Source organism: Rhinolophus sinicus, chromosome 17 (genome assembly GCF_057876585.1).
Source record: "Rhinolophus sinicus isolate RSI-liver-muscle chromosome 17, RSI-T2T, whole genome shotgun sequence".
Lineage (NCBI taxonomy): Eukaryota > Metazoa > Chordata > Mammalia > Chiroptera > Rhinolophidae > Rhinolophus > Rhinolophus sinicus.
In genome coordinates this window covers 64611702-64639431 of record NC_142517.1, presented here as the reverse complement: position 1 = coordinate 64639431, position 27730 = coordinate 64611702, and the positions used below count along the sequence as shown (strand labels likewise).

Sequence of the window (27730 nt, the reverse complement as noted above, 5' to 3'; positions counted from 1 at the left end):
GAAAACAGTATGGCACTTTCTTAGAAAGTTGAATAACCACCATTCTACTTATAACTATCCCCTGCCAAATTAAAAATATGTTCACACAAAGACTCACATAATAGTAATCCCAAAACTGGAAACAACTCAAGTTTTCCTCAATAGGAGAATAGAAAAAACAAGTTGTAGTATATCCTTACAAAAGGGTTCCAGTCAACAATAAAAAGCAATAGACTACTCATATACACAGCAACGTGAATGAATCTCAAAAATCATTATGCTGAGTGAAAGCAGCAAGACAAAAGGAGTAGGTGTTTTATGATTCCGTTTACAAAAATTCTGTAAAATGCAAACTAACACACAGCAGCAGCTGGTGGATCAGTGGTTGCCTGAGCCGGGGCCTGAGGGAGAGAGGGATGCAAAATGAGACAGGTAATCTTTACATGGCAGTAGAAATGTTCCATGTCTTGACTACAGTGCTAGATTCATGAATATATAGAACTGTTATCTAACTGTATACTTTAAATAGATGCAGATTTTTGTTTTTAAACAACCTTATCAAAGTAGATTTTTTAAAACTCATCAGTGCCCACCGGAGGGCCCTTTTTTCCGTGGCATGATTGGTAGACTAGTCATAGACAGCTTGCCATCTTCCACACCATCCACAAAAATCATGGTATCAGCAAAAGCTGTAATTATGTCAACTAAACTAAAAAATAAATCATGTTTTGTTTCCATACCAAAATTACCCTAAGTAAATGGAACATTAATTTTTTAAAAACTATTCCCCTGTGGAGGGTGGGAGGGAAGCTATAGTTAAGAAGGGCTGCTAACTTAGCTTAATGTACTTCTACTGGGGAGTCTAGGGTAAGAGGAGAGAAGGGGGGAGTAATGGCACTGCCCCCCTTCTCCCAGGATGGTGGGAGAGTATCCATCCCAGGAAATGCAAGATACAACTTAATTAGAATCTCAAAAAGAGACTTGAGGCCAAGAGATCATCAGAGATTCTCGGGGACTTCTGAGAGATACGGAGAAACTGTCAAACTATCAGTGGTTAGTCTCTCAAGATAAATTCAAGGGAGAAACTGAAATTCTCTTATTCTCAGGTTATTCCTATGACATTTCCCAACCCTTTCATGAAATCCCCAAATAAGTGCTACATTATGATCTTACATGCTTTATTCAACGTAATCATGGTTTATATTCCCGCCCCCCCCACACACACACACAAAATTTAGTTGGTTCTCAGATGAGTATTGTTTAACTGAAATTTAATTTATTCTGTTACCATGATATCCAGATTTCTAAGGTCTGGCCTGGTCACCAACACTAGAACTAGAAATAGACACAAATGGCTAGATTTCAATCTCAATACAACACTAACAACCTTTCAATTATTTACATATTTATATCCATATACTAATGAAACTCCCACAAATGTAACATTTTTGCCTTCTTACATTTCCCCCATTCTGAGAAGAAAACATTCTCTTTACAAGTCTTCACTTTTTTTGGAGCAGGGGGTCCAGCAGGGAGGGTATTGAAGTAGCAATCATGCCAAGCTGTTAAAAGATTAATTGAGAATGTGTCTCTCTTACTGGACTCAAACTTAAGTTATCAATGTTTATGAGGAATCTCACATGACCTTGAACTAGCACGACAGCCTCTAAAGTGATCTCCCTGTCTCCCTCCTGGTCCACTTCTAATCCATCCTCCACACTGCTGCTAAAGTCAGACTGCTAAAAGAGCAAAGGTGAGCAAATTGCTTGGAAGGGTGGACTAGGTGCTGGCATCGGTACATAGCTTCCCAACGAGAGTACTTCAAAGGTGACTGTAGTGATATTCAGCAATGAGGTATGTAGCACTTTTTCTAGGATGAGTTCGCACACTTAATTGTCCAACCTCGTATAGTACAGGAAGTGCCTTGCCCAAATTCACCCAGCTAGGTAATTGCAAAGGTAAGAAACAAGACACTTCTCATCTAATGTCTCTTTCCTATCCTTTTCCACCAGTTTGAAGGAATTTTGAGTAATAAATCAGGTTAAACACTATTTGGGTTTATGATACCATATAAACCTCAACATTTTAAAATAATACTAATCTACATGTAGAAAGAGGCTTGACACTACATTTTCAGAAAGGAAAGTAGTGACATAAATCTAATGGAACGAAATAACAGAGACCTAGAAGTGGGAGCTGAGATTCATCTAAGTCAGCAGATGACATCTATTTGCACTCGTTAGCACTGCCTGGCATGTGCTACACCACCCCCTGGGTAATTTACATTTTTTTTAAAGCATGTATTTCTAAATTTAGGAAGTTAGGATAATCAGGGTGGAAAAGCCCATCTGTTTGACGTTCACTCCAGCTGCTGCAGATTCAGAAATGAAATCTGAGTGTTTTCTCGTCTGTGTCATTTTACCCAGTCTGGAATACAAGGACCTGACCAAAGCCTAAAAGTGGATAAGGCAGGGTATCCAATGTGTATTTTTTCTGGTGCACACAACACCTCCAGTGTGTTTAACTAACCCTTCCGCAATTACACAAGCACATGCAGTTTCTTGTGTAAGATCCAGCTTGCCTAACACAACCAACGTAGGCATTTCAGAGACAGAAACCCAGCCCAGGCTGTAATCTCCACAACCCTGTGACTTCACTAAGGAAACCATTCTGTACCTGGAGAACACAAACAAAAATCAAATGGTTGTAAATGCTTTAAAAGGAGACTTAAGTTTAACATAATTTCTTTTGGTATTAGTTATATTATTCTTAACCTATCACTATTTTATAGATAAACAAACAATTTAAGAAGAACCAGGGACTTCAAAAAAAGAAATTTTCGTGCTATCACATTTTTTTACTGCCTTAGATGTTGTTAGTCTGTTTTTAGTCTATTTTTGCCTCTGCTACATCCCAAAGCCCAGTACAAAGCAGGAACTCCATAAATGTTTATTGAATAAATGAACAAATGTTTAAAAAAAATTTACCATTCCAAAGGGAAAGAAAGAGTTACAGACTCTTACTCACCATGTACCAGGTGTTAGGGCCACATCTTCCTCTAATTCAGCCACTCAGAGGGGTAGGTGTTGCCTGCCTCACTTTCCAGATGAAGAAAAAGATTCAAAGGTTAAACAATACTCTGACCAAAGACAAGAAAACATGGGACCATCTTGTGTATCCAGGTGACCTGGGGTACAAATGCAAAACTCCTAGAGAGAGAGACAGGACAAACAGGCTGAAACTAGGCAGAAAGACTGAGCAAGGAAGGCTAGCAAAGGAGTAAGCAGCAATCCATCAAAAGAACAGGCACAAACACAGAATTGTAACTGGCGGAACCAGAGCCAGGCAAGAGGCACAGAGGGTGTCCCACGGGGCTGCAGGAGTCCAAAAGGGAGGTGAGGAGGTGTGGGAGCACTCAGGAGTGTGTGTGCAGGGGTCCTCGGAGCTGGGAAAATTGGAGAAACCAGGGTGGGATGTGTCGTGTCATGTGTTCAAAATTTCTCAAAGTAAAAACTGCCTAGAAATGTGTTAGCACATGCAAATAATGGCATGAACATTTGTGACAAAAATGATGGTCACTTATGGTAATTTATTAGTCAAGCTGTCATTCCTAATTCTTTTTTAAATCATCTTTAGAAATCTAAAGGGAAAGGCCAATTTTCACCAGAAGGAAGAGAACATTGTAAATACAGAATTTTTATTGACTATGCAGGAAAATGTTTAGAATGCTGAAGCAAATAGTTCAATGTGTACAGATTACAAGCATAATAGAGCTTCAAATGAGTTACCATGGCTACAAAAAGATAATTAATTTTGAGGAAACAAAAGAAGAGATATCATTAGGGGAAGTTTTCAAAGAGCTGAAATAATAAATGGGGTGTCCAAATTTAACTCACATTACTTCCTAACAGGAACTACGTAGCAATGATTCTTTCCATGTGACAGCTTCTGATGATGTCCCTGTTCCCTCCTTCCCCAATCTGGTATGCCTGGCCTCCTCTCTTCTAGATTAAAACCTATTCGGACGCCGCAAGACTCTTAGTTCCAATCTGTTCCATAAAGTCTCTTTGAACTCTAGTTGCACTTATAGCCTGAATTATACACAATCATCACTCATTATATGAAAGAGATATTTATGAAGCACTGGCTTCATAGTGCAAAGGGTAAGGAAGGGAGATGAGGGTTAAACAAAGAGGTGAGTTGTGTAGATTACAGTAGACAGGGACGGGCTAAATGTCTGAACAACGTTCTATGGAGACAGGGAAGGAAAAAGCCAGCCGAGAAAGACTACCTGGGAGGTGACATCCAACCTGCAAATGGAAGCAGAAGCATTCTTTTCCAGGCCCTGAAGAAAAAGAGGAGGAAGGAAGAGTTCAAGCTGAACCAACAATGTTTCTTGTTCTCTTTTTCCTGAAGCAGGAAGAAGATAGGTTTGGAAACCAAAAGATAAGAGCTATGACCTTATTTAACCTTTCTGAACATCGGTATCCTTGTTTATAAAGTGGAAATAATGCAAGGGTGCGGTGAAGATCATTTACGTAATGTATGCTGAAGGACTAGCACCTAGGAATCATTCAAAAAATGTTTCCTCCTTTCCCTCCGCGAAAACTGTAAACACAATGAAGGCAGAAATTGAATTTTGTTCTCCTTTCCCATCATCTGCAGTGTCTAACACAACTGCCAAGCAAAATTTTGTGTTGACTGGTTACCCCCAAAGAGATAAATATAATAATTTTTAGCCATTCTCTTTTGAATTTACAAACATGTAAATCTTCTACCATACCTACTTATTTGCAATAACCATAAATAACATTTTAAGTTCTCTTATGGCTGGTGCTATATTACCCAACATGCATACCAAATACTTAGGGCACCTGCAGACAGGAGCACTGAGAGAGAGAGAGAGAGAGAGAGAGAGAGAGAGAGAGAGAGAGAGAAACATTCTTAGGGTTGATATTTGCTATTTCAGAACAAAGATTAAAGTAGTCCTCTTGAAGGAGAAAACACAACTGTGTTGAACTTGCTCACCCTTACTTTATAGTTTAATGTCTCATCAGGCGTACCCCAGGAGGGGGCACCATAATCTTTTCATGATTAGGGTTCTAAACGTCTTTTCATGATTAGGGTTCTAAAGGTCTTTACAATCCAGCCCACAGCCAAGATAAAGGTTTGCCAAATTCTTCTCCAGTTAGGCCCTAGAATGGAGACAAAACCACCACAAAACCAAACAGAATTTCACAGAGAAAATGCAATCCACTTACTGACAGAGTATTAGGCACTTTACATATTATCTTAACTTAATCTTCCAGGCACTTAACTCTGGATAATGAAATTCATTCTACTCTACAGGCACAATCCATCTCCTCACTTGGAAAATAGGGCTGATACTCACCCATCTCACAGGCTTGTCTTAAGGATTGAGGAAACATACATAAAATGCCTACTAGACAATGCATGGCACATGGTGGGCAGCCAGCAATGGCAGCTGCGATCTTAATGGAAATTTGACATCCAGACTGGAAACTTGTAACACTAAAAAGCAGAAGAAATGTGTGTGACTTAGAGAGGCATCCAGAGTGGAGGCGACAGCAGAACTGAAACTCGTCAAGAGCTGGCACTGGAGGCAGGATGACTTGGCTTGCCATCCTTTGGCACATGTGCCCAGAGCCTATTCAACTCCAGTGTTCCAAGCTGTTTAACCACATTCAGTTCACTGTGGGCACCTCAGCATCAAAAACAGCCTGCCAAATCCAAGTATTTTAGAAAAGCACTCCAAGTGATCAAGCGAATAAAGAGGCTTTTCTTGAAAGAAACGATCATTTATTGAGATTCAACAAACCACTGTGGCATGGGTTCTTGCAGTTGCTTACACACTTGCTGCCATGTTGGTACATCAGCTGAAGTTAAAAACAAGGACAGAGCTCAAGCTTGGTGCATGTGGACAGATGAGAACTCTAGATTCTGTGGGATGGGCATGCATCTCAACCAAATGTTTTCAAGAGGAAAGCAATAAGAAAATGTACATTCCTTTGTTAATAAGCATATGCAAAGAAGCGGAGTCTATGTTTTCCCAAATTGATATGCTCTTCTTACTCTTTCTTACCTAATCCTATCAACCCACCCCCCAAATCACAGGAGTGGCAGGGGTTAGGGAGAAAACTGAAATCAATTGGATCTAGTCATCCAATAATTTGAATAGCCTCTTTAAATAACCTCACAGATGTCCCTTGGGGATGGCTCAGATAAATGCTCGGCCTTTCAGACTTCTTTCCCCTCATTCTGATTCTCAAGAGCATATTGACTACATGAAGGAGAGAGTCCTCAAACTACCCCAAGGCAGAGGAGAAGGGAGGTGGCCCTCATACCCACACCAAGTTCTCTGGGTCTACACTGGCCTCTGCTGTAGAGCAGCTTCACCAGCTACACCTAGATAGGTAACCAGTAAGGTACATCTGGTCCTCTGTGGGGGTGTTCTTTCCAATAGTGGTGCTGGTGGCATTGAATGGGGAAATAGTGGCAGGTATGTACCAGTTCCCATCCCTGTACATTTGTCTCTGATCTTGAAATTCCTACACACACAGACGTCATTCTAACCTCAGACCTCTATCAGTGCCCTCACAAGGACACACAGGACTACTACTGTGTTTCCCTGAAAATAAGACCTAGCCGGACCATCAGCTCTAATGCGTCTTTTGGAGCAAAAATTAATATAAGACCCAGTATTATATTATATTATATTATATTATATTATATTATATTATATTATATTATATTATTATATTATATTATATTATATTATATTATATTATATTATATTATATTATATTATTCCCGGTCTTATACTAAAATAAGACCGGGTCTTATATTAATGTCCCAAGATACATTAGAGCTGATGGTCCGGCTAGGTCTGATTTTCAGGGAAACACAGTAGGTATCTTACACACTTAACGCAGGCCCTGAGGGAGCCAGGAGTACTGCCTCAGACTCCACCTGCTTTGGCCGCTGCCTCACGCCATCACTCCAACCCTTGCTGAAAGTGGCCAGCTGCCAAGTCTGCAGACTCCAAGAACCCCACCACCTAGGGAAATTGTGTGGCTTGGTCAAAACAAGAATGGAAATTGAGCAGCAGACAGCACTTCATTCATACCATGAACGTAACACATTACAGCATAATGAGTGGAATCGTCTTTGTCTTTCAGACTAGAGGATGAAGTCTTGAAAACTGAACCCTACACTGTTTTCATCTTTCTACCTCCAGATGCCAGGAGTACAATAAACCCTCCATTTGTGTGTGTTAGGGGTGGGGGGTTGTATTTTTCCTTAAAAACTGCTGAATAGAGAAGAAACAAAGGTGTTTTGCCTCACTGGCTGGGATAGAGACCAGACAGGCAGTGCACAAGCTACTCTCTGGCTGTATCTTCTTCTACCTGACACTCTAAGTACTACATTATCTGCACTTCTATTTCCTCACAAGATTCTGATAACAAGTGCTCCATAATTACTCTTTTTTGATTCATATAAATCTCCATATTGAGACTATACTTATAATTATATCTACTGTTACACATGTATCAAATTCCTCAAGACCAGGTACCACATTAAATACTCTGTATAACCCACAACGCCTAGTACAGTGGTGTCATGGAGTAGGTTTCTCATTGGTTTATTGGAAAATAAATATGCTTTAAAAAGAATGTACTTTAGAAACTTGAGATATTTTCCCCAGGAAAAAGAAAAATATCAAATGCATACAGCACTAAATTTTGCATAAAATTTCTGTGACTTTTCTGAAAACCATTTATGGACCACAGGTTAAAATTCCTTGTACAAACAGACACATAGATCAATGGAACAGAATAGACAGCCCAGAAATAAACCCACACCTATATGGTTAATTAATTTACAACAAAGAAGCCAAGAATATATAATGCAAAAAGGACAGTCTCTTCGATAGTGTTGGGAAAACTGGACAGTCATATGCAAAAGAATGAAACTGGTCACTATCTTACACTATACACAAAAATTAATTCAAAATGGATTAATGACTTAAATATAAGAACTGAAACCATAAAATGCCTAGAAGAAAACATGGGCGTTAAGCTCCTTGATGTGAGTCTTAGGGATGAATTTTTTCATTTAGCAACAAAAGCAAAATAAACAAGTGGAACGTCAAATTAAAAAGCTTCTTCACAGCAAAGGAAACCATCAACAAAATGAAAAAGCAGCCTACGGAATGGGAGAAAACATTATACCATATATCTGATTGGAGTTAATATCTAAAAGAGATGAAGAACTCATATAAAACTCAATAGCAAAAAAATAATCTGATAAAAAATGGGCAGAGGATCTGAACAGATGTTTTTCCAAAGAAGACATACAGATGGCCAACAGGTACATGAAAAGGTACTCGACATCACTAATCATCAGGGAAACTCAAATCAAAACCACAATGAGGTATCACCTCCTCCTTGTTAGAATGGCTCTTAATAAAAAGAAATGACATAACAAGTGTTGGCGGGGATGTAGAGAAAAGGGAACCCTTGTGCACTGTTGGTGGGAATGTAAATTGGTGCAGCAACTATGGAAAACAGTATGGAGGTTCCTAAAAAATTTAAAAATAGAACTACCATATGACCCAGCAATTCTACCTCTGGATATTTACCCGAAGGAAATGAAAATAAACAGTAACACGAAAAGATATATGCACCCCCCCATGTTCATTGCAGCATTATTTACAATAGCCAAGATATGGAAACCTAAGTATCCATCAATGGATAAAGAAAATGTGGTACATATACACAATGGAATATAATTCGGCCACGAAAAAAGGAAATCTTACCATCTGAGAAAACAGGATAGACCTTGAGGGCATTATGCTAAGTGAAATAAGACAGACAGAGAAAGACAAATACTGTATACTCTCACTTATATGTATCTACAAAACAAACAAACAAAAAAACACAAAAAGAAGAAAAAAAAACAAGCTCACAGATAACAGAGAGCAGACTGGTGGTTGCCAGAAGCTAGGAGTGCTGGTGGGCAAAATGAGTGAAGAAAATTTTGAAAATGTACAAACTTCCACTTATAAAGTAAACAACTTATGGGGATATAATGTACAGCATGGTGACTATAGTTAATAATACTGTATTGCATATTTGAAAGTTCCTAAGGGAGTAAATCTTAGAAGTTCTCATCACAAGGGAAAGAAAATGTAATGTGTACGTTTATTGATGTTAAACAGACTTATTGTGGTGAACATGTCACAGTATCTACAAATGTTGAATCATTATGTTGTACACCTGAACCTAAAAAAATATTGCATGTCAATTATACCTCAATAAAAATGAATAAAGTAAAAATTGTTTAAATTAACATCTTTTAAAAATTCCTTGTACAAAACAAACGTAAGGTGGTGTTATGATGCAAAGTACTCAACAATAGAAAATGCTATTATACAACAAAAATTATTATTTTTAAAGGAAGTTACTATATAATGGTAAAATTAAGTTCATAAAACGTACAACTTCATCTCAGGTCCAGATAATGAAGATGATAATTAATGAAGAAGATGACGACGATAAAGAAGGCAGTGGCAACAGAAAAAGAAGAGGGAAATAATAGACCAAAAAAAAAAAAAAAGGAGAGAAGACAATAATGCTGTAAAGAGGAAATGAATACTATTTAAGAATAAAATCAGGTTTCAGAGTGTTCTGTTTAGGTCCCATGTGTCTTTTGGAAAATGAGTCTTTATGGCCCAATCCTTGTTAAGAAGCATTTCTTGATCACTTATCATGTACAAGGCACTGCACTAGAACCTGGAGGTAAAATGAAATGTAAAACCACATTAAAGAACTTATCTAACCAAAAAGACTGGACATAAATGTAAAAAGATAAACCATCTCAAAACCTAAGTTTTAGTCCTTGACTCCCAACTCTCATCACACACAAAAAAAATCAATTCCAGGTGGGAAGTAGGTCAAAATATAAAAGGTAAGTACAGCTTCTAGAATATAACAGAGATTATCTTCATGACATTGGGCTAGGCAAAGAATTCTTAACCAAGACATAGAAAGTGCTCCTCAAAAAGGAAAAATCATTAAAACGGAATTAAAGAATTCTTTAAAACTCACCAAAGTAACAGTGAAAAGCCAAGTCACAGAGTAAAAGAAGATTCTGCAACGCTTATAACCAATAAAGTGCCAGTATTATAACAAACATATTTTTAAAACATTTTAAAACTTTATAAATCAAGGGAAAAGACATATAGACTCTCTAATTTTAAAAACTGGCGAAAGCCCAAAAGTTTATCAACAGATAAATGGATAAACAAAATACAGTATATACATACCGTGTTTCCCCAAAAATAAGGCCTAGCCGGACAAACAGCTCTAATGAGTTTTTTGGAGCAAAAATTAATATAAGACCTGGTATTACATTATATTATGTTATATTATATTATATTATACCTGGTCTTATATTATAGTAAAATAAGACCAGGTCTTATATTAAATTTTGCTCCAAAAGACGCATTACAGCTGATTATCTGGCTAGGTCTTATTTTCGGGGAAACACGGTACAAAGAAATATTATTCAACCATGAAAAAGAATGAAGTTCTGAAACATGTTATAACATGGATGAACCTTGAAAACACTATACTAAGTGAAATAAGCCAGTCACAAAAGGACAAATATTGTATGATTCCACTATATGAGGTACCTAGAATAGGCAAATTCATAGAGATAAAAATAGATTAGATGTTACCAGGGGCTTGATATTAATGGAGTTTCTATTTGGGGGTTATGAAAACGTTTTGGAAATAGTAATGATGGTTGCGCAACACTGCAAATGTGCTTAATGTCACTAAATCGTACACTTAAAAGTGGTCAAAATGGCTAATTTTATGTTATATGTTACCACGATTCTTAAAAATTAATACATCAAAAACCATTGAATTACATACTTTAAATGGGTAAATTATACAGTATGCAAATTATATCTCAATAAAGCTGTTTTAAAAAACTGGCAAAAGACTTGAACAGACAATTTACAAAAGAGAATACCTAAATGGTCAGTAAAAAGGGGAAAAGGTGAGCAACCTCATTAGTAATCAGGGAAGTGTAAAACACCTACAAATATGTACACACAATGAGACACCATTATTCACCCATCAGAATGGCTCAAGTTAAAAAAAAATGACAATACCTGGTGTTCACAAGAAGGCAGAGGAACGAAGCTCTCATACCCTGCTAGTGGGCACAAAGGTCAGCATAAGCACCTTGGGAAAATGGCAGGTCCAACTAAAGCTGAATATGTGCAATCTGCTTCTTAGGTGTATACCTACTCACAGAAGTGCACTTTGACGTGCATCAAAACCCGTACAAGGACGTTCACACCAGCATTATCCGTAATAGGCCAAAACTGGAAACAACCCAATGTCTGTCTATCAGTAGTAGGACAGCTAAATTGATACCATGGTGTATGCATGCAATGCAGTGCTGTCATGTAATGCAGGTGAAGAAATTACAGCTACACGTAACAACGTGGATGTTATATTTTAAAAACCAGACACAAAAGAATGCATAATGAATATGGATGATTCCATTTGTATAAATTTCAAAAATAGGCAAACTAATTCCTGGTGTTAGAAGTCAAAAAGTGGTTACCTTTGGGAAACAGGGAATGGCAGGGCGATTGAGAGGGACACTGGGGGACTGACTACTGGGTGTTGGCAATGCTCTGTCTTTGGATCTGGATGATGGTTACACATATTCATTTTTGTGTATTCACTTACAACAATTCATTAAGTGGTACTCTTAATATTTCTATACTATTTTTGTGTATAATACACTTGTTAAAAATTTTGCCCATCACGACTGTCTTTTCTAATAAACATAGTAGCTTTGAAATACATCATAATCAAAGAAAATAACTGCCTATATATAAGTCAATGATCTTCAGTGGAATGAACGAAGTATAGAGAAAGGCAGCAGGAAGATGTTAGAAGACAGTGGGAAGCTACTGCAAGCTTAGTTCACATAAAGGAAAAGGCTCAGAAACGGTATTAACCTGTTCAAAATTGGAACACAATTGAAATGCAAATTCAATCTGCAGCACAAAAGAATGTTTTGGATCGTTTTTTGAGAATGAGAAATGTCTATGCTTCAGTAAAAACTTTAAAGTTCACATGAATATCTCAATTTCATGTACAGAAGAATTTCAACTTTCAGCCTGTAAAATGAGAGAACTGGATCGTCTATTACCTAATAACAGGATAAAAGACTGCGAGGAAGAAAAGATCTAAACTTCATCCATTCACTCAATAAATTAAGCATCTGCCGGGTGCACTGCACAAAGTGCTCACCTTGTGGAGCTTGCAAGAAAGAGTAAGAGAACAAGACACTGCAGCTTAGAGGTGCCTCCAAGGGAGCAGACAAACTCATTGCTAAGGAAACTATAAGAGAAAAAATCTCTTGCTGAGAAGTCATCCCAGAATGTAAGGCAGTCACTCTCAGAGGAAACAGGTTAGAGCTGGGTCTGAAAGCGTAGGTAGCATGGATATCAAGTGAAGGAGATGAGGTATTTCAGACCAACCAGAAGTGGGTGGGAAATGTGAGCAACTGCAGAGGCAGGTAAGCTCAGAGCATTAATAGAGGGCAGTGGAAACATGATGGGTGGGGTGGGGAAGAGTAGAAAGCCATAGAGGGCCCTGAATGATACTCTAAAACCTTTGGAATATATCCTTTAAGATTTTTGGGGTTTGCTGTGGCTATTGTTGAAGGAAGAGAGGAATATAATGCAAGCAGTGTTTGACAGAAAAGGAACCTGACAGAGAGCAAAGGATGGATCAAAGAGAAGAAAGGTGAAGAGCAGCTAGAAAACTGTTGGAATAATGTAAACTTAAAATGATAAGGATATAAACTAATGAAGATGGAAAGGAAAGAAAGGATAGTAAGAAGTTTAGAACACTAAGAAGAAATATTTTAAAGATTCCATGGTTTCAGGTATTAAAAAAAAAAAAGGTTTTTACCTAGGTACAGGCCATGGGGTCATGTACCTGTACGGTGTGATGCTGCCACAATCTACAGTCTCCAAAGTCTGGACAGTGTCGGAAGCGTGGGCCAGACACAAAATCAGTCTGTCTGAGATTTCAACATAGCATATATATATGCAAACTGCCATATATAAAATTACCTAATCAGCTAGCATGCATAAACTAGAAGGGCAAGTAAAGGTTTTCTGATGTTCAATCTAAATGCGGAAAAGCTGAATTAGTTCTCCGGCCACACATAGGATAAATGCAATAAAAGGAGTGGGGAAAGGGATCCATTACCCTTTTTCTCAAGTCAAAGAGAAAGCTGGAATGCCAGCTTCCACTGTGTCTAAAGAGTCTAAACCGAGAATTCAAGAGGAAGTGCTCAAAATTGCAAATTATTTTCGTGTCGTTGGTCTTCTTCATCAGTTTATAGAATAGTTGTTAGACATTGAAGGAGTAAGCAGATTTGATTTATTTTAATGCAGGCAGATGGCTTGGTCATGGAAATTGTGAAGAGATTTACTGAGCGGCTTCATCAGATCAAGGACATTATGGAATTAAGGGGCTCTAAGAGACCTCACTGGTCCAGCTCCATGCGGCTCACACATTACACTTTCTTACTAATAAGAAAGACAACTCAACCCCCCTGAATACGAAATAACTGGGGAAGAGGTAGGGCACGATTAATTTGTCCAAGTAAGTGCAAATACTAAGACAGAAACTGGAAATATAGATTGATCAAAGAGCAACTAAAACACATCTTGCTCTGAGGACAATGGAATCACAAATGCGGAAAAATTAAAAGTCACAATTTCAGAAAATATTTTCATGAAAACAAATCATGTTTAAGTTTCTATAACTATTGTGGAGTACATAATTCAAGAACTAGTGTGGTTTAGTTTCAGGAAAAATTGAATGATCTGAAAACAAATTATATTTATCAAGATAACACAATAGGCAGTGAGTTTGTGAATCTCAAAATTATTTTGAAAGCTCTGCCAATGTGACTAACTGCCCATTTTGGGGACTACCTGGCTTCGTGTAAAAATATTCTCTTTCATGAAAATGCAAAAAGAACAACTGGGCAACACTACTGATGACATACAACCTAGAATCAGAATTAAGATGTGCCCTAATCACACCCCTCCAAAGCTTTCGGTTTAAGTATCACTACCACCCTGACTAAAACTTACTGTTTTTTAAAAGCTCACAGGCTTTTCACTTTTAATAAATAATAGCAATACTAAAGCATCTATATTCATCAAGTAACCCAGCATAGATAAGTTTTAGATACCTAACACCTGGCTTAGACCAAAAAAAAGTCATTATGATAGAAAAGTAGATAAAGGTCATAAAAATCAAGTTAAGGGGCCGGAATACAGTGATTGTGGTAAAAAGGAAATTTTTGTCATATTTACAGCCTGCTTACAACTGACCCTTTTCTGACACATACAAGATCTGTCTATGATATACAGGATTTATTTAAAAGAATAAAGAGATACATACATAGCTTAAGATAAAGTGAACAGAAATCAATTTTTAAATAAAATTTAAAAGTAAAATTCTTTATATTTGAAAGCCACTTTTTATAATCTTTCTACAACAGATAAAGATGCTTTTAATACCTAGAATAAATATCACCATAAAGTCTCATTATAGTGATGGAAGGAGAGGGGAATGGGAAGTCAAGTAACTATTTTTTAAAACAGTTTTACGAATATGTTAAAACCAGCTACCTATTACCTCCAGCTTATTTTGTTGACAATATTCTCAATACTTGGAAGCCAAATCAAAGAATCACAAGATTACAGAGCTGGAAAAGAACAGGACATTACCTAATGTCACTCCCTCATTTTGCAAATGAAAGCTGGCGGGGAAAATTGTCTGATGTCTCCCAGGTCACACCTCCTCCATTGGTACCTCCCGGATAGAACTCTGACCTCCTGACTCAAGTTGGGGCTGATCGATCCTTGTAACAGTAACTGCCACTAACCAAGCATTTTCTCCCTGCCAGGCATTATGCTAGAGACTTTAAAGATACATCATTTCCTTTAATTTAGTACTTCTTAATGCACTGAGAGGGCCACGTACACGCTACAGGATAATCCAACTCAAGCGCTCGGGACATTACAACATTACCAAAGTCAGACAGCAAATAAACGACAAGTCAGGAATTCAAACCCAGTATGTCTGACTATGCAAAGTTGTTACACAATGCTGTTGTCTCCCTTATTTGCTAACTATGTACATCCAAACAATTCCACTTTGGGCCAGCTAGACTGAAGAAATACCTACACAGATTTATAGGTTACACATACAAGGATGTTCACTATAACATCATTAATATCAAAAATTTAGAAACAACATAAATGTCCAACAACGGGAAAACAATTAAACAAATTATGGTATAGACTTGTTATGAAATAAGAAACTTAGGTCATTAAAAACAATAAGGTAGATCCTTGTAACAGATGTGGCAAGATGCCCATACTAAATTGTTATGTTTTTTATAATAAGTTGTAGAACAATATTTATGGCATTAAAAAAAAAAATACATGTACATGCAGGCTTTGTTTGTAATTAGAAAAAGGTCTGGAACAATGCACAGCTGAACCAGAGAACTCAGTGGGTGGAGGTGGGATATGAGTCCATTTTTAAACACATCTTCTGCATTGTTTGAATTTTTATGCCTAGGAGATGCTACTGTTGTAATTTTAAAAAACTATAATACAAAAATAAAGAATTTTAAATGAGTTTATTATTTACTTTAAAATAATACATACATACTCCATTTAATACACGCATACATACATGCATACAATCTCACACAGCATGAAATTATTGTGTGGCTATTTGTCTCTAAAATAATTTTTTAAAAAATCTAACATCCACTGGAGTTTCAATTACTATAGTTCCCGGACCCATGAGGGTCTCCAAGACCCTTTCAGAAAATGTGTACGATTAAAGCTATTTTCTTCATAATGGTAAAATGTAATTTGCCTTTTTGCCTGTGTTGACATTTGCACGGACGGTGCAGATGCAGTGGTGGGTGTACTTGCTGGCGCCTCCATACAAATCAAGGCACTGGCACTGAACTGTACTCAAAGTCATTGTAGTTTTCTCTGTCATGCACTTATGGTTATAAAAGAAAATCCAGTTTCACTAAAGAATGCCTTTGATGAAGCAGTAACAGTAATTTTATTAAATCTTGACCTTTTATAATATTCCTTGTGACAAAACGGGTAGTGTGAAACATACATCTCTTGTGTTGCATACCAAAGCAAAATGACTGTCCTAAGGAAAAGCCCTGGTGGAGCTCAAAGCTGAATTAATCGCTTTTTTCTTGGATCAGCGTTTTTACTGGAAAGAACAACTCACAGACAGACTATAGTTATTCAGACTTAGGTATTTGGCAGATATTTTCTCAAAATTGAACAAAATAGACTATCACTTTAAGAGAAATCTCTGACAGCTGTTTGTTGTCAATTCAAGGAAATAATTAAAATTTGGAAAACTTGTATCTGCCATTGTGAGCTAAATTATCAATGTATAATGTAACTAAAAAATCATGCACGAATAAAAGATCCATTCAAAGGATAAGGATAAGATAAACCAATCAATTTTTAATATAACAGAGGGAGAAATGTTTATTGAAATCATTTCTGATTCTGCATTGCAACCAATCTTTAAGAAACTACCTACTGAGTTTTGGTGGAATATCAAAGAATAATATACAAAATTATTTGCAAATGCAATCAAAATACTCCTTCCTCTTCCAACTACATATGTGTGTGAGGCCATATATTCATCATACATTTCAACCAAACCAAGACAATACATTATAATAAACTTAATGAAGAAGCCCATAGGGGAATCCAGCTGTCTTCTAATGAGCCAGACATGAAACAGATTTCCAAAAATGTAAAACTGTGCCACTCTTCTCGCTAATAATTTTTGGTTTTGGAAAAAAAACTAACTTATCACAAAAATGCATTATTAATGTCAACATAAATGGAGTTATCGTTGTTTTTAAATTGATTAATATTTTTACATTTTCTCACTTTTGGTTTCCAATATGGTAAATACTGATAAACATAATCCACACAAAGAAAAGCTCTTTGTCACTCTCAATAATCTTCAAACCCCCAAAAATCTTTAAGGACAAAAGTTTGAGAATCTGTGGTATACTGTTAACACATTTTTCAGATGTTCTGCACACTGCCTTAAGTCTTGGCCAACAAATGTTAGGACAGTACTCTGGAGTTACACGTGGGCAATATGCAAATATGAACTGTACTACAAGCTTTCTTAACCAATGAAAGCCTAAAACGCTAACCTGATTTGAATATATTCATCAACAAGTGATGTTTACTACACTCCAACTGCTCTTTCTGCCATTAATTTTGTGTTCTACCAAATGATCTTGACCCATAGAGGCTGACAGAAGTTGCAAAACTGGTAGTGATAGACCTGGTCCAAAGAAACAAAGATTAAGTATTATGATCGATGTTTTGATGTCACTTCAGGCATCTTTGGGCACAGGGTCAACAATGTGGCTAAGATTAGTTGAAGACTTTTGACATTTTTGAGAGCTATAAACACCACTGCAGACTGAGAGAGACTGGTCCATAAGGAAATGAATCATAGCTGGAAGAAACTGTGGCTGGAAACATGCCGACTTCATGAGAAGGGAAGGGAATGGGAGGGGAGGACAAATGACAATCTCTACTGGGAATAGGTTATAATACTGCTACATGGTGTTGCTGTAGTTAATGCTCCTATTTCTAAAATAACACCCCTCGTACTTTAGACACATGATGTGGGGAGGGGGAGCTTGAGCTTAGACTACCCTAGACTAGGAGTTATTTTCATTATCTCTGTTCTCAGGCGACTAGTTCTAACATACAGGCCCTCGGGACTAAAAGTACCAGACATGGAAATGGGAAACTTCAAAGTTCTAAGTGAATTCCCCAAAGTCCAAGATATTCTTTATTAAATGGAGCAAAACCTTTGGAAATTTCTTAGGAAAATGTATTTCAAAAATAGACAACTTCAAAGTTTTAGGTCTAAAGATAAGTTAAGAATCACTTTTGAAAGATCTGTAAGTATTGCATTTTTAAATAAACTTCCAAAGTCATAGAATTTTAAAAGAATGTGAAAATATATCCCTATCACCTCTGTTCTACAAAATATATATTAAGATTGAAGTTGAAGCTGACAGTCACGCCAAATTCCTAGAGAAAATTTTAACAAAAATTATATTTTTATTTAAAAGAGAAAAACACATTCTTTTCAGGTACTCCAAACACAGAGGATTATCACTTATATTAGTAACCACTCAATTCATTCACAAGTATCTACTGAGCTCTTACTATGTGCCAGGCATGGTATTGGCCTTCAGGAAAATATTCATACGAGTATTGCAGCACTATTCACAATAGCCAAGATATGGAAACACCCACCAATAGACGATTGAATAAAGAAATTGTGGCACATTTATACAATGGAGTATTACTCTGCCATAAAAAAAGAATGAAATGTTACCATTTGCAACAACATGGATGGTCCTAGAGACTATTATGCTAAGTGAAATAAATCAGACTGAGAAAGACAAATACGTATGATTTCACTTATATGTGAACAGAATAATCGAGCAAATAAAACAGAAACAGACTCAGAGATACAGAGAAAAAACTGATGGTTGCTAATAGGAAGGGTGTTGGGGGTAGGGGAGGTGAAGGGATTAGAAAGTACAAATTGGTAGTCACAAAGTAGTCACGAGGATGTGAAATACAGTGTGGGGAATATAATCAATAATGCTGTATAGATTATGTAGGGTGCCAGATGGGTACTGGACTTATCCAAGGATCACTTCATAGATTGTGCGCCTGACCACAGTGCTGTACACCTAAAGCTGATACAGAATGTTACTGAATATCAATTATAATTTATATGTATACGTGTGTGTGTGTGTGTGTGTGTGTGTGGTCACAGGAAATAAGGTATAGCATACGGAATATAGTCAATGGTATAGTAACAGCTGTATACAATGTCAGAGGGGTAGTAGACTGGGAGGGGGACTATCCCTTTGTGAGGGGTGTCAATGTTTAATCATTATGTTGTTTTGTACACCTGAAACTAATAAAAAATAAAAATAGATAAACATAAAAATTTCAGTGATATTTATTAAAATGTGATCTTCCTATAACACATTTGGCACAGCCACACCATATAGCATCCGTGTGGTATCCGACAATGGTAAAGACAAACTGGTATCAGACCAATGGCTGAATCTATTGTTTGTGAAATTAGGAAACAGATTTTCTCTCTCCGACTGACTTAACATTTCTACAATTTTAAAACCATCACAAACGCAAATTACTACTACAGTCTCTTTCTTAGGTGGTAGGAAACAAGGTACAGAGGGAATCAGTTACCCAAACTTTAATAAAAAGGAAAAAAATCCTTCCACAATTTAGTAAGATCAGCTTAACTCCTAAGTAAACTAATTAACTTTCCACTTTTAAGACCAAATCAGCTCAAATCAGATGGTATTTTGAACACCACCCAAGAACTGACAACCTCTCTGAAACCAGTGACTCTCAAAGTATGATGAAGGGAGGATTTCAGAGCGTCCAGCTGTTCTGAGAGCTGCCCTCAAAATGCAAGGGTGGGTTGTGTGAGTGCCAAGTAGTCCTCATCAAACAAAGGAGGGAATGTGCAGTGACTGGACTACCAGAAAGCCAGCAATCCTACCTCAATATGCGTCAAATACACAAATTGATTATCATTAGTGTAGAAACAATGTAGATACAAATAATGTAGATACAAATCTATTCTAAATAAACTAGTTACAGATCAATTTAAGTGGGAACACCACAATTTTCCCAACTTTCTCCCTCCCAACTCAGCCAGGATGTCCCGTCCCTTGTTCTGACTCCCTACAACTAAAGAGTCTTGTGTACCAGCACATCACCTTGTTTAACACTAAATCACATGGCTTAAGCATGAAGAGTCAAATGAGACTTTTCATTATAAATGTTTCCACTATCAAAGTGTGAAAACACATTTGAAAATGTGCCACATATTGTCACTGGGGGGAAAAGTCTTTGCCCATGGCATCATTACCTTGGGTCTGACAAGAGTTCTAAGCATAACATTTCACAAGCGCTTGGTGATTTAATATTTAAATTGATACCTGAATAGTCCATGTCCAATATACAGTGTATTAAGCTTCATTTCTCTAAAATTTTCATCTAGTGGCTGTCACCTTTCATGTAGGTCAAACTACAGATTTTTCACTAAAAAGTGAATCCTTCCAAAACAGTTACCTAATTAATGTTAGAGCCATGAAATTGAAGTTTACAATGAATTTTTCATAATATTAACATTTAGGCTCATAACTCAATTTCATTTCATTTTATATGGACTTTTCTTTCTTTTTACACATTTTCTCAGATTCTGGAACGTTATCCACTATTTTAAGGAATCACAAGTTGTACAAGAAACACTTTAGATATATCTAATCCATTGGTAGAACTATATAGTAGTTAACTCTTCAAATATCCTTTGAAGTTCCTCCACAGAGATTTAAACAAATATAAAACAGAAAATTCTTGACATCTATTTTCTTTCAAAAATTTAAGACACTCTCTATTTCTATCTTCAGTGCATTATGTCATTGCGGTGGCCACTGCTACGATGGTTATCTAACAACCATTTCCCTTTTCCTTCTTCATAACGGAAGCAACTTTGTTCAGATCTCCACTCCTCCCCCTCATTCCACATTGGAAGTCCTAAAGATGAGCCCAAATTCATTCCAACCAACTTTGCCATTGACTGGTTCAAGAACGTAATATAGTCAGGACTCTAGGTATTCTCCAGAAGACTGTTATGCTAGACAATAACTGTTCACCCTCTTCCCCTCCCTATCTTAAGAAAACTGAATTATCAGTGACCTTTCCATGGCCTACTGAATGAATTCCAAACTCAGCTTTCAAGGCTCTCTACTGTCCTGTAACTATCTTCTTAGCCTTTTCTTCTTTGTACAATCTCCTGCTCTAGCAGCTAGAAGGTTAGTCTTTCCAGAATATGCCCCTGCACTTTGATTTCATATCCTTTGTCCAAGCTGCTGCTTTGGCTAGAAAAGCCCAATCACAGCCATCTCAGTCAACTCAAACCCAACTTATTCCAAGTCCAGATTAAAAGTAAACGTTTCCATCAAGTCTTCCTTGATATCACCATTAATAAACGGCACTTATCATATATTCCTTCTATCATAAATCATTTGTGCATGTTTACAGCCTGTTTTAAAACTGCAAATGCCTTAAGGGCTGTGGACAAACTCTCGTGCATCTTTGTCTTCCACCACCATCCCTCCCCACCAGACACCCAAACTTCTGAGTAACTCAGTAAAAATCTGTTGAACATATGAGCACATTTTTTCATTTTTGATGTTGAAAAGTGCCTTTACATAACAAATTATCATGAAGGCTGAAATGTCCCTGGAAGTCTTTAAAAACATCTTTGGATAGCTTAGGAATAGTTCTGCTGAAAGAAAAAAACAAAGCAGATGACCTTGTAAGGCTGATTCTGCGAACTACATCAAAGCTTTAAAAGTACTGCCTAATAATTAAAAAACAAACTATGTACAAATGCTATTTACAAAAAGAGTGATATTTATTATAATATACAAAGGTCAACAACAGATTTTTTACCATAAATTTCAGCTGTTCTTATAGTAGTCTTTATAATATTTTCAGTTATGTCCAAGGGATTGTATAAAAAGCCCATTTATTGAATTTTATTTCACACTTGAAGGAAGTAGGACAGAGAAAAATGTTGGCTCTCTCAAACTGGTAACCAGACAAAATTAATTTGGAAGTACACATTGATGTCATTTTATTATCATACACAATCACTAAAACTATACCTCCTGAACACCACAAAAGTTATCTGCAATTTTGACCATTTCCTTCACTGGCTTCTATGGAAAAGGTATACAAAGTTTTATATTCCTTTCTCCCCCACTATAAGAATTTGTACAATTTAAGTCAGCTAATATTAGGTTACTTAAAGATTTAGGGGTACATTACCAGTTCAAATAAGACCATAAAAGTATGGGAAACATACTGATATCTCCACGAGGGATGAAAAAAAAAAAAAAAAACAGGGTTAACCACAATATTCCAGCAATCATTGAACCTGCTTTTTAAATCAAACCCTTCAGAATAAATCTCAGTAAATGTTAACAATCAATTAAATGAGAGAGAAAATTTGATTCCACAAGACAATGCACTCACAAAAGAAAAGGGCACTTATAAGATGAAAATCAGAGTTTAAATATGATGGCTATTCATAGAAAGTAAAATGTAAGAAAGGTTAGAGTAGAAAAATTTAAATACATATTTGAAAATCCGTTAACAAGAAAATTAAACACGTTTATTCCTTGTGTTTTAATACTGTTATTTATATTCTATGTATTTTTGTAAGCCAATTTAAATCCTTTGGGGAAGAAACTAGCATATAAAAAAATAAATTATCGCTTTCGAATATAGTGTAGCACACTGTATAGTTATTTTTTTAAATAAAGATCAACTTTTCAGGAAAACCTGCATATACTCGTTAAAGGTTATGGTAAAGATACAATTTAAAGTTTTCTAAATTATTTTAAAGGCATCTAGTTTTCCTGGAGCCACCTGGTAACGGAAACTGATTCTAAATACTGCTTCTCACTGGACCTCGTAAATACCGGAGTCCATAATCTAAAAAGGAGCAAAGCGGGGTCAGAGTCAGGCCCAGGACGGACCGTAACCAAGTAGCAGGTGTAGTTACCTCTCTGATCAGGGAACACCTGGGTTGTGAGGGAGGCCGGGAAGGGGGGCGCCGGCGGGACAGCAGCCGCGGCGGGTGGGCGCGCGAGCCTCGGTCGATAGCAACGAATATGGCCCCTGAAAAGTTGGGCTCCCAAGACCTGGCACGGGCGAGCAGGCTGTTTGCGATCCCCAGACAGCTTCTGCCCGGGCCGCCGGCCCAGCCTGGCCCCAGATGGCGTAGCGGGCTACTCACCCTGCAGAGAGAGGAGCAGCAACGGCGCCAAACTAGAGCCGGGAGAAGTCATCCCGGAGCCGCAGGGAGCGCGCCTGCCACCCGCCCGGCTCCTCGTCGCGGCAGCGGAGGCGCGGACCGGGCTCTCGGTCCTCCCTGACCCGCCGCCCGGCCTCTGTCCGCCCGGCGGTGCTGGGACCGCCGGACACGCAGGTGAGTCAAGTGCAGCTCCCGCGCCGCCCGCGCTCGCCGGCCTCGCCCCGCAGTGCCACCGCCACCACGCGCTGCCCCAGGACCCGACGGCCCTCCACGCCGCCGGGGGAGCCACTCCCCCCACCTCGAGCCCAGCTACTCCGGCAGCAGCCGGGCTCCACTGGGCACCGCACCGCCCACTAGCTCCGCTCGGTCTCCCGGGCAACCACCGCTCCAGCGCGACGCCTGGCGGCCCACCCGCGGAGCGATCGCTGCGCGCAGCTGGCGAGGCCCGGGCCACCTGTGCGCGGTGCCATCCGCTCCCCCGCGCACCCCAGCGAGCGCCGGGAACCCAGAAGCTGTTGTCCTCCTCGCCCACAGTCGGGTCCCCTCCCCGGCCCTGAACCCCCCCACCCCCCTGCCCAGACGGGTGGTCCTCATCTCCAGAGAGCTCTTGGCGGGACTTTTCCACCGTCTTCGTCCGAAGATTCTTGTCTGTTGTAGTTTTCAGATGGCCATTTCACTTTCTCTCAATCCTATCTTCTGTAACCTAAATAATCGGAAAGAACCTGACTCCTGACTACACTTTCTCCCTTGAAAAGAGCGCAGCGGCTGTACTAATATTCCTCATTCCCTGTTTTATCAGGGGCTACCATCTTCTCCTGACCCTTTAGTAAAATTTGACGTTAACTTATAATATTTAAAATTTTTCCATTTTAAATAGTATAGCTTTCTTAAACTAATTTCAAGTATTTGTTAACTAGTGAGGAGGTGATTTTTATTGGGGTGGTTGTTACTTTGGTTGGATTTTTATTTTTGCTTCTTGTTTGTTTTAGTTGGGTGGGAAGACAGACCTTGCTGGCGTCCGAAATTATTTTACCTAAATATCTACCTATATCTTCCCATATAAAACCTAATCTTCATTCCTTTTCTATTGAGGGCACTGGTCAGTGTCCTACAGCCCCCACAGTCACTTTCTGTGTCAGCCTCCAACCTGAGCCTTCTAAATTTGAGGACGTACCTGCCCAGGGAATGCCAGATCATTCTGGTCAATTTCTACAGCAGTATAGATTAGGATTTTGGGGGCTATTCAGAAATTCTGAGCTCCCATTTGGCAGATACAATCCTCCCACAGCAACTCAGGAACGAAAACAGTATGCACAGGAGAAAGGCAAATGTGTAAAACATCTATACATTTGGACAAAGATTAGAAGATATATGTAGACATGAAAATAATAGTATCAAGATGGTGGAAACATGGATGCATTTTTTTCTTTTTTAAAAATGTTGCTGATATAATTTCAAGTAAAAATGGAGGGGGGGGGGAACACATGCAGAAATGCCAGTCACCTTTAACAAGAATACAGTGAAAAGGTATACTTTGATTATGAACTAGAGATAACCTCAATTTTGCTCACTACTTCAAATGTGCTAGAATCCCTTATGAGATCTCTCATAGCAAGAAAAGAATATGACAGTACAAAGTCTTTGATATTAATAACAAGTTTAAAATTTCAACTATGATTTCATCACTGGGCTTAATCTTACTCTTTTAAACTCCAGGGCAAGTAGATTTCTTTTTCTCCATCCAATCCGATTCCGTACCTTGTCGTGCATATATTCCTGCCTTCTAACCCAGTCCGGAGCAGAGTATAAGGGTAATATGAAGAGAAAAGCAGGGAAGTTGCTGTGTGGCAGGTGCTACTCAGAGCAGGATTTTTCTTCACCATAATCCCAGATTTAAGTACAGAAACAGACTATTTATTATTTAATTAAATAAATAACTGAATAATCTAGGCTGCAAAGCCCTGATAAAAGCAAGCTACCTGATACACTTCTTAGCACATCAGTTCAGCAAATATTTACTGAGTATCTACACTACATCAGGCACTAGGTTGAAGGTTAAACAAAGTGTAAAATATAATCCCCGCCCTTAAATAACTTGTAATTGTACATGGGATATAGCTGCACTGTCATGAATCAGAAGAGCAGAGAGCTCTCCTGCCTCTGTCACCATAGTGTACTTCTGCCTTGCCCGACAGGAGCTGGGAACTTACTAAGAGGACAGAGTGCTCACAGTTCGGTGGAGAAGCCCTTGAATTAGAAAAAGAAGTGTGGCTTCTGAAGGGAGAATGGGGACGATCAGATTTCAGGAGGCAATCTGGCTGCCCAGAAGCACGGGTGGGCAGATGGTAGATGGTGGACTCAAAGGAAGCAGATCGGGAGAACTGAAAACTCCAAGTGCTGTACACAGAGACTTCCAAAAGGACACCCTCACAGGAACAACAACAACAAAAAAATGTGCTTTTTAATTCACAAAGATAATACCATTGGCATGTATTTTGAGTAAATTTTTATTAGTAATAATGAGTTTCATCAGTGCTTTTATCCTAATCTGCTTCATGTTCACAGTAGGATCTCTTTAAATCTCTTAAGTATTCTGATTGCTAAACAACAGACAACATCTTACATTTGCATAATACTTTATAAATTTCAAAGTACTTTTACATGTATTATCTAATCTGATCTTCATAGCAACCCCAGGGGGTAGGTAAAGCAGATAATATCACCCCCTCTTCACACAGTAAGACACTGAGCCTCAAAAAGATTCGACGGACACCTCAGGGATTGCAAATACCCAGAGCAGAACTGGAACCAAGTTCTTCTGCATTCACCGTGTAGTTCTTCTACCACATCTTTGGGGACAGAGCCCCAGAAAGCAGTTGCCAGGCTCTCAGCCTCACATAGAAAGGTGCTGGCTCAGGTAGTAAATGGCCATCAACTGTGATTGGATGGCCATCAGCTGTGGCTAGTTGGCCGTCAGCTGTAACCAGTGAGCCATTGGCCACTAATATAACTGCCATGGCTTCGCTAACAGAAAATGGGGGCTAGCAAGAAGATGGTGGCTGAGCTTGCAAACGGTACAATGAGGGTTGCAAACAGTGTGGCTCCTGCTTCCTGTTTCTCCAACCCAGGCGCCAGCAAGAATATAGTAGTATGACTCCCATATCTGTGGCTCCGTGGGTGTTCCTTTTTCAACACCCATGGAGGCTTTTTGGCCTCACCATATCCTGTGTTCTTATGTGGGGAGCGGGACCAGAGACTCAGCATGCCGCCCTGCATGACAACATCACAAAGTCTTTTTCTTTTATCTTTTTATAGACCAACATCGAAAGAAATGAATATAAGTCATAGTGTCTTAAAGCCATGAGCCAAGGTAAGTAGGTGGATTCTAGAAGCTAGAGAAGATAAGGAAAGAGAGCTACTTGCCCTGGAGTAGACAACATCCACAACCTCTCCATTTCTTCCTTGGTCAGACCTCCCCTAAAGGGGTGGGGGATGGGTGGCAATCTCATCCAAATTCTACAGCTACTCACGGGTGGGGTGGAAGTGGTGGTGTTCGTAGGGATGATGGTGTGTGGAGGTGGGATAAATGTTGGGAAGACAACTGCAGTGCTCCCCACAGATGGTTTTAAGACACTATGACTTATAGTCATTTCTTTAGTAAAGTAAAATTTGAGAGGAATTCTTCCCTCTTCCCCTTTGTGAAGATACAATAAAGTCTCTAAAATAATAATAAGGGAGTGGAGAAGATAATAGTGAGATCCCTAGAGTAATTAACAAGCCAATAAGTGTTTATTGTATGTTAAGACATAAATAGGCCATTTAATATTTTAAAACATCCTTCTCACATTTGGGATCGATTTGCAACCTATATATATCGACAGCTTAGTCTTTCTTATACCTGTTTGTGCCCAATCCTCTGAACTCTTGCTAGATAGGATTTACACAAAGGTAAGTGGCATCTCCATCTTCCTTCGCAATAGCTGAGTCCCTATCACCATTGTGAATATTGCTGCAGCAAAGTTCCACATCTTCATTTTGGGAAAAGTTGGCTCTTTTCCTTGAAATCCTTTTATTGTGAACACATTTATTTCCAGGCAAAGTTACTCTCTGAGCAGAGTCCATTGCAACAATGTACTATTGAATCCATTCTAACGGGAAATTTTAAAAGGCACCACTATGTTCTTTGGACTTGAAAAAGGCAATAGCATAAGAAACGTTTTATGTCCCCTGAAAATGTTTCGTATTCTCTTTCTTATAAAATAACTCTCAAAAATTCTTCAAAGTTTCTTTACCAGTATTCACTAATCTAATCTGCTTGAAACTCTGTCATTTGACTTTATATATTGGGGTACTAGCAATCAGTTAACTCAGATTTTTCAAATTGTGATAAGTTTTTCATAGAAGTTTAAAGTGTAGTTCAGACTTTCTGCAACAAAACAGATTAGAGACCTTGACTTACAAAAAAATGTGAAATCATATTTTTTTTAAAATGTTAAATGAATTGACGATCTCTCAATAAATATGGAAGTCAAGCTAAAAGCTAGATGAAGGAAGGAATCCTTCAACAGTCTATTGTCAACACAGCATCAAAGCAACCCTGTTAGGTCAGATTAAATCATTCCTCTGACCAA

The 27730-nt window shown here is 38.3% G+C and overlaps 1 protein-coding gene across 5 annotated transcripts in view; it reads right to left on the bottom strand.

The window, feature by feature from the left end:
* The window catches only part of IGSF11 (immunoglobulin superfamily member 11), a 121285-nt gene extending 97836 nt beyond the window's left edge, over positions 1 to 23449 (bottom strand). For 2 of the 5 annotated variants that reach the window (XM_074331563.2, XM_074331564.2), the window contains exon 1: positions 23082 to 23441. In XM_074331563.2, coding sequence (XP_074187664.2) covers positions 23082 to 23133 — 52 coding nt within the window. In that variant the 5' untranslated portion in view covers positions 23134 to 23441. Of the gene's footprint in view, positions 1 to 22847; positions 22989 to 23081 lie in introns of those variants that run through there. The other 3 variants (XM_074331562.2, XM_019716775.3, XM_074331567.2) reach the window with 3 other exon arrangements.
* Positions 23450 to 27730: the final 4281 nt, after the last annotated feature.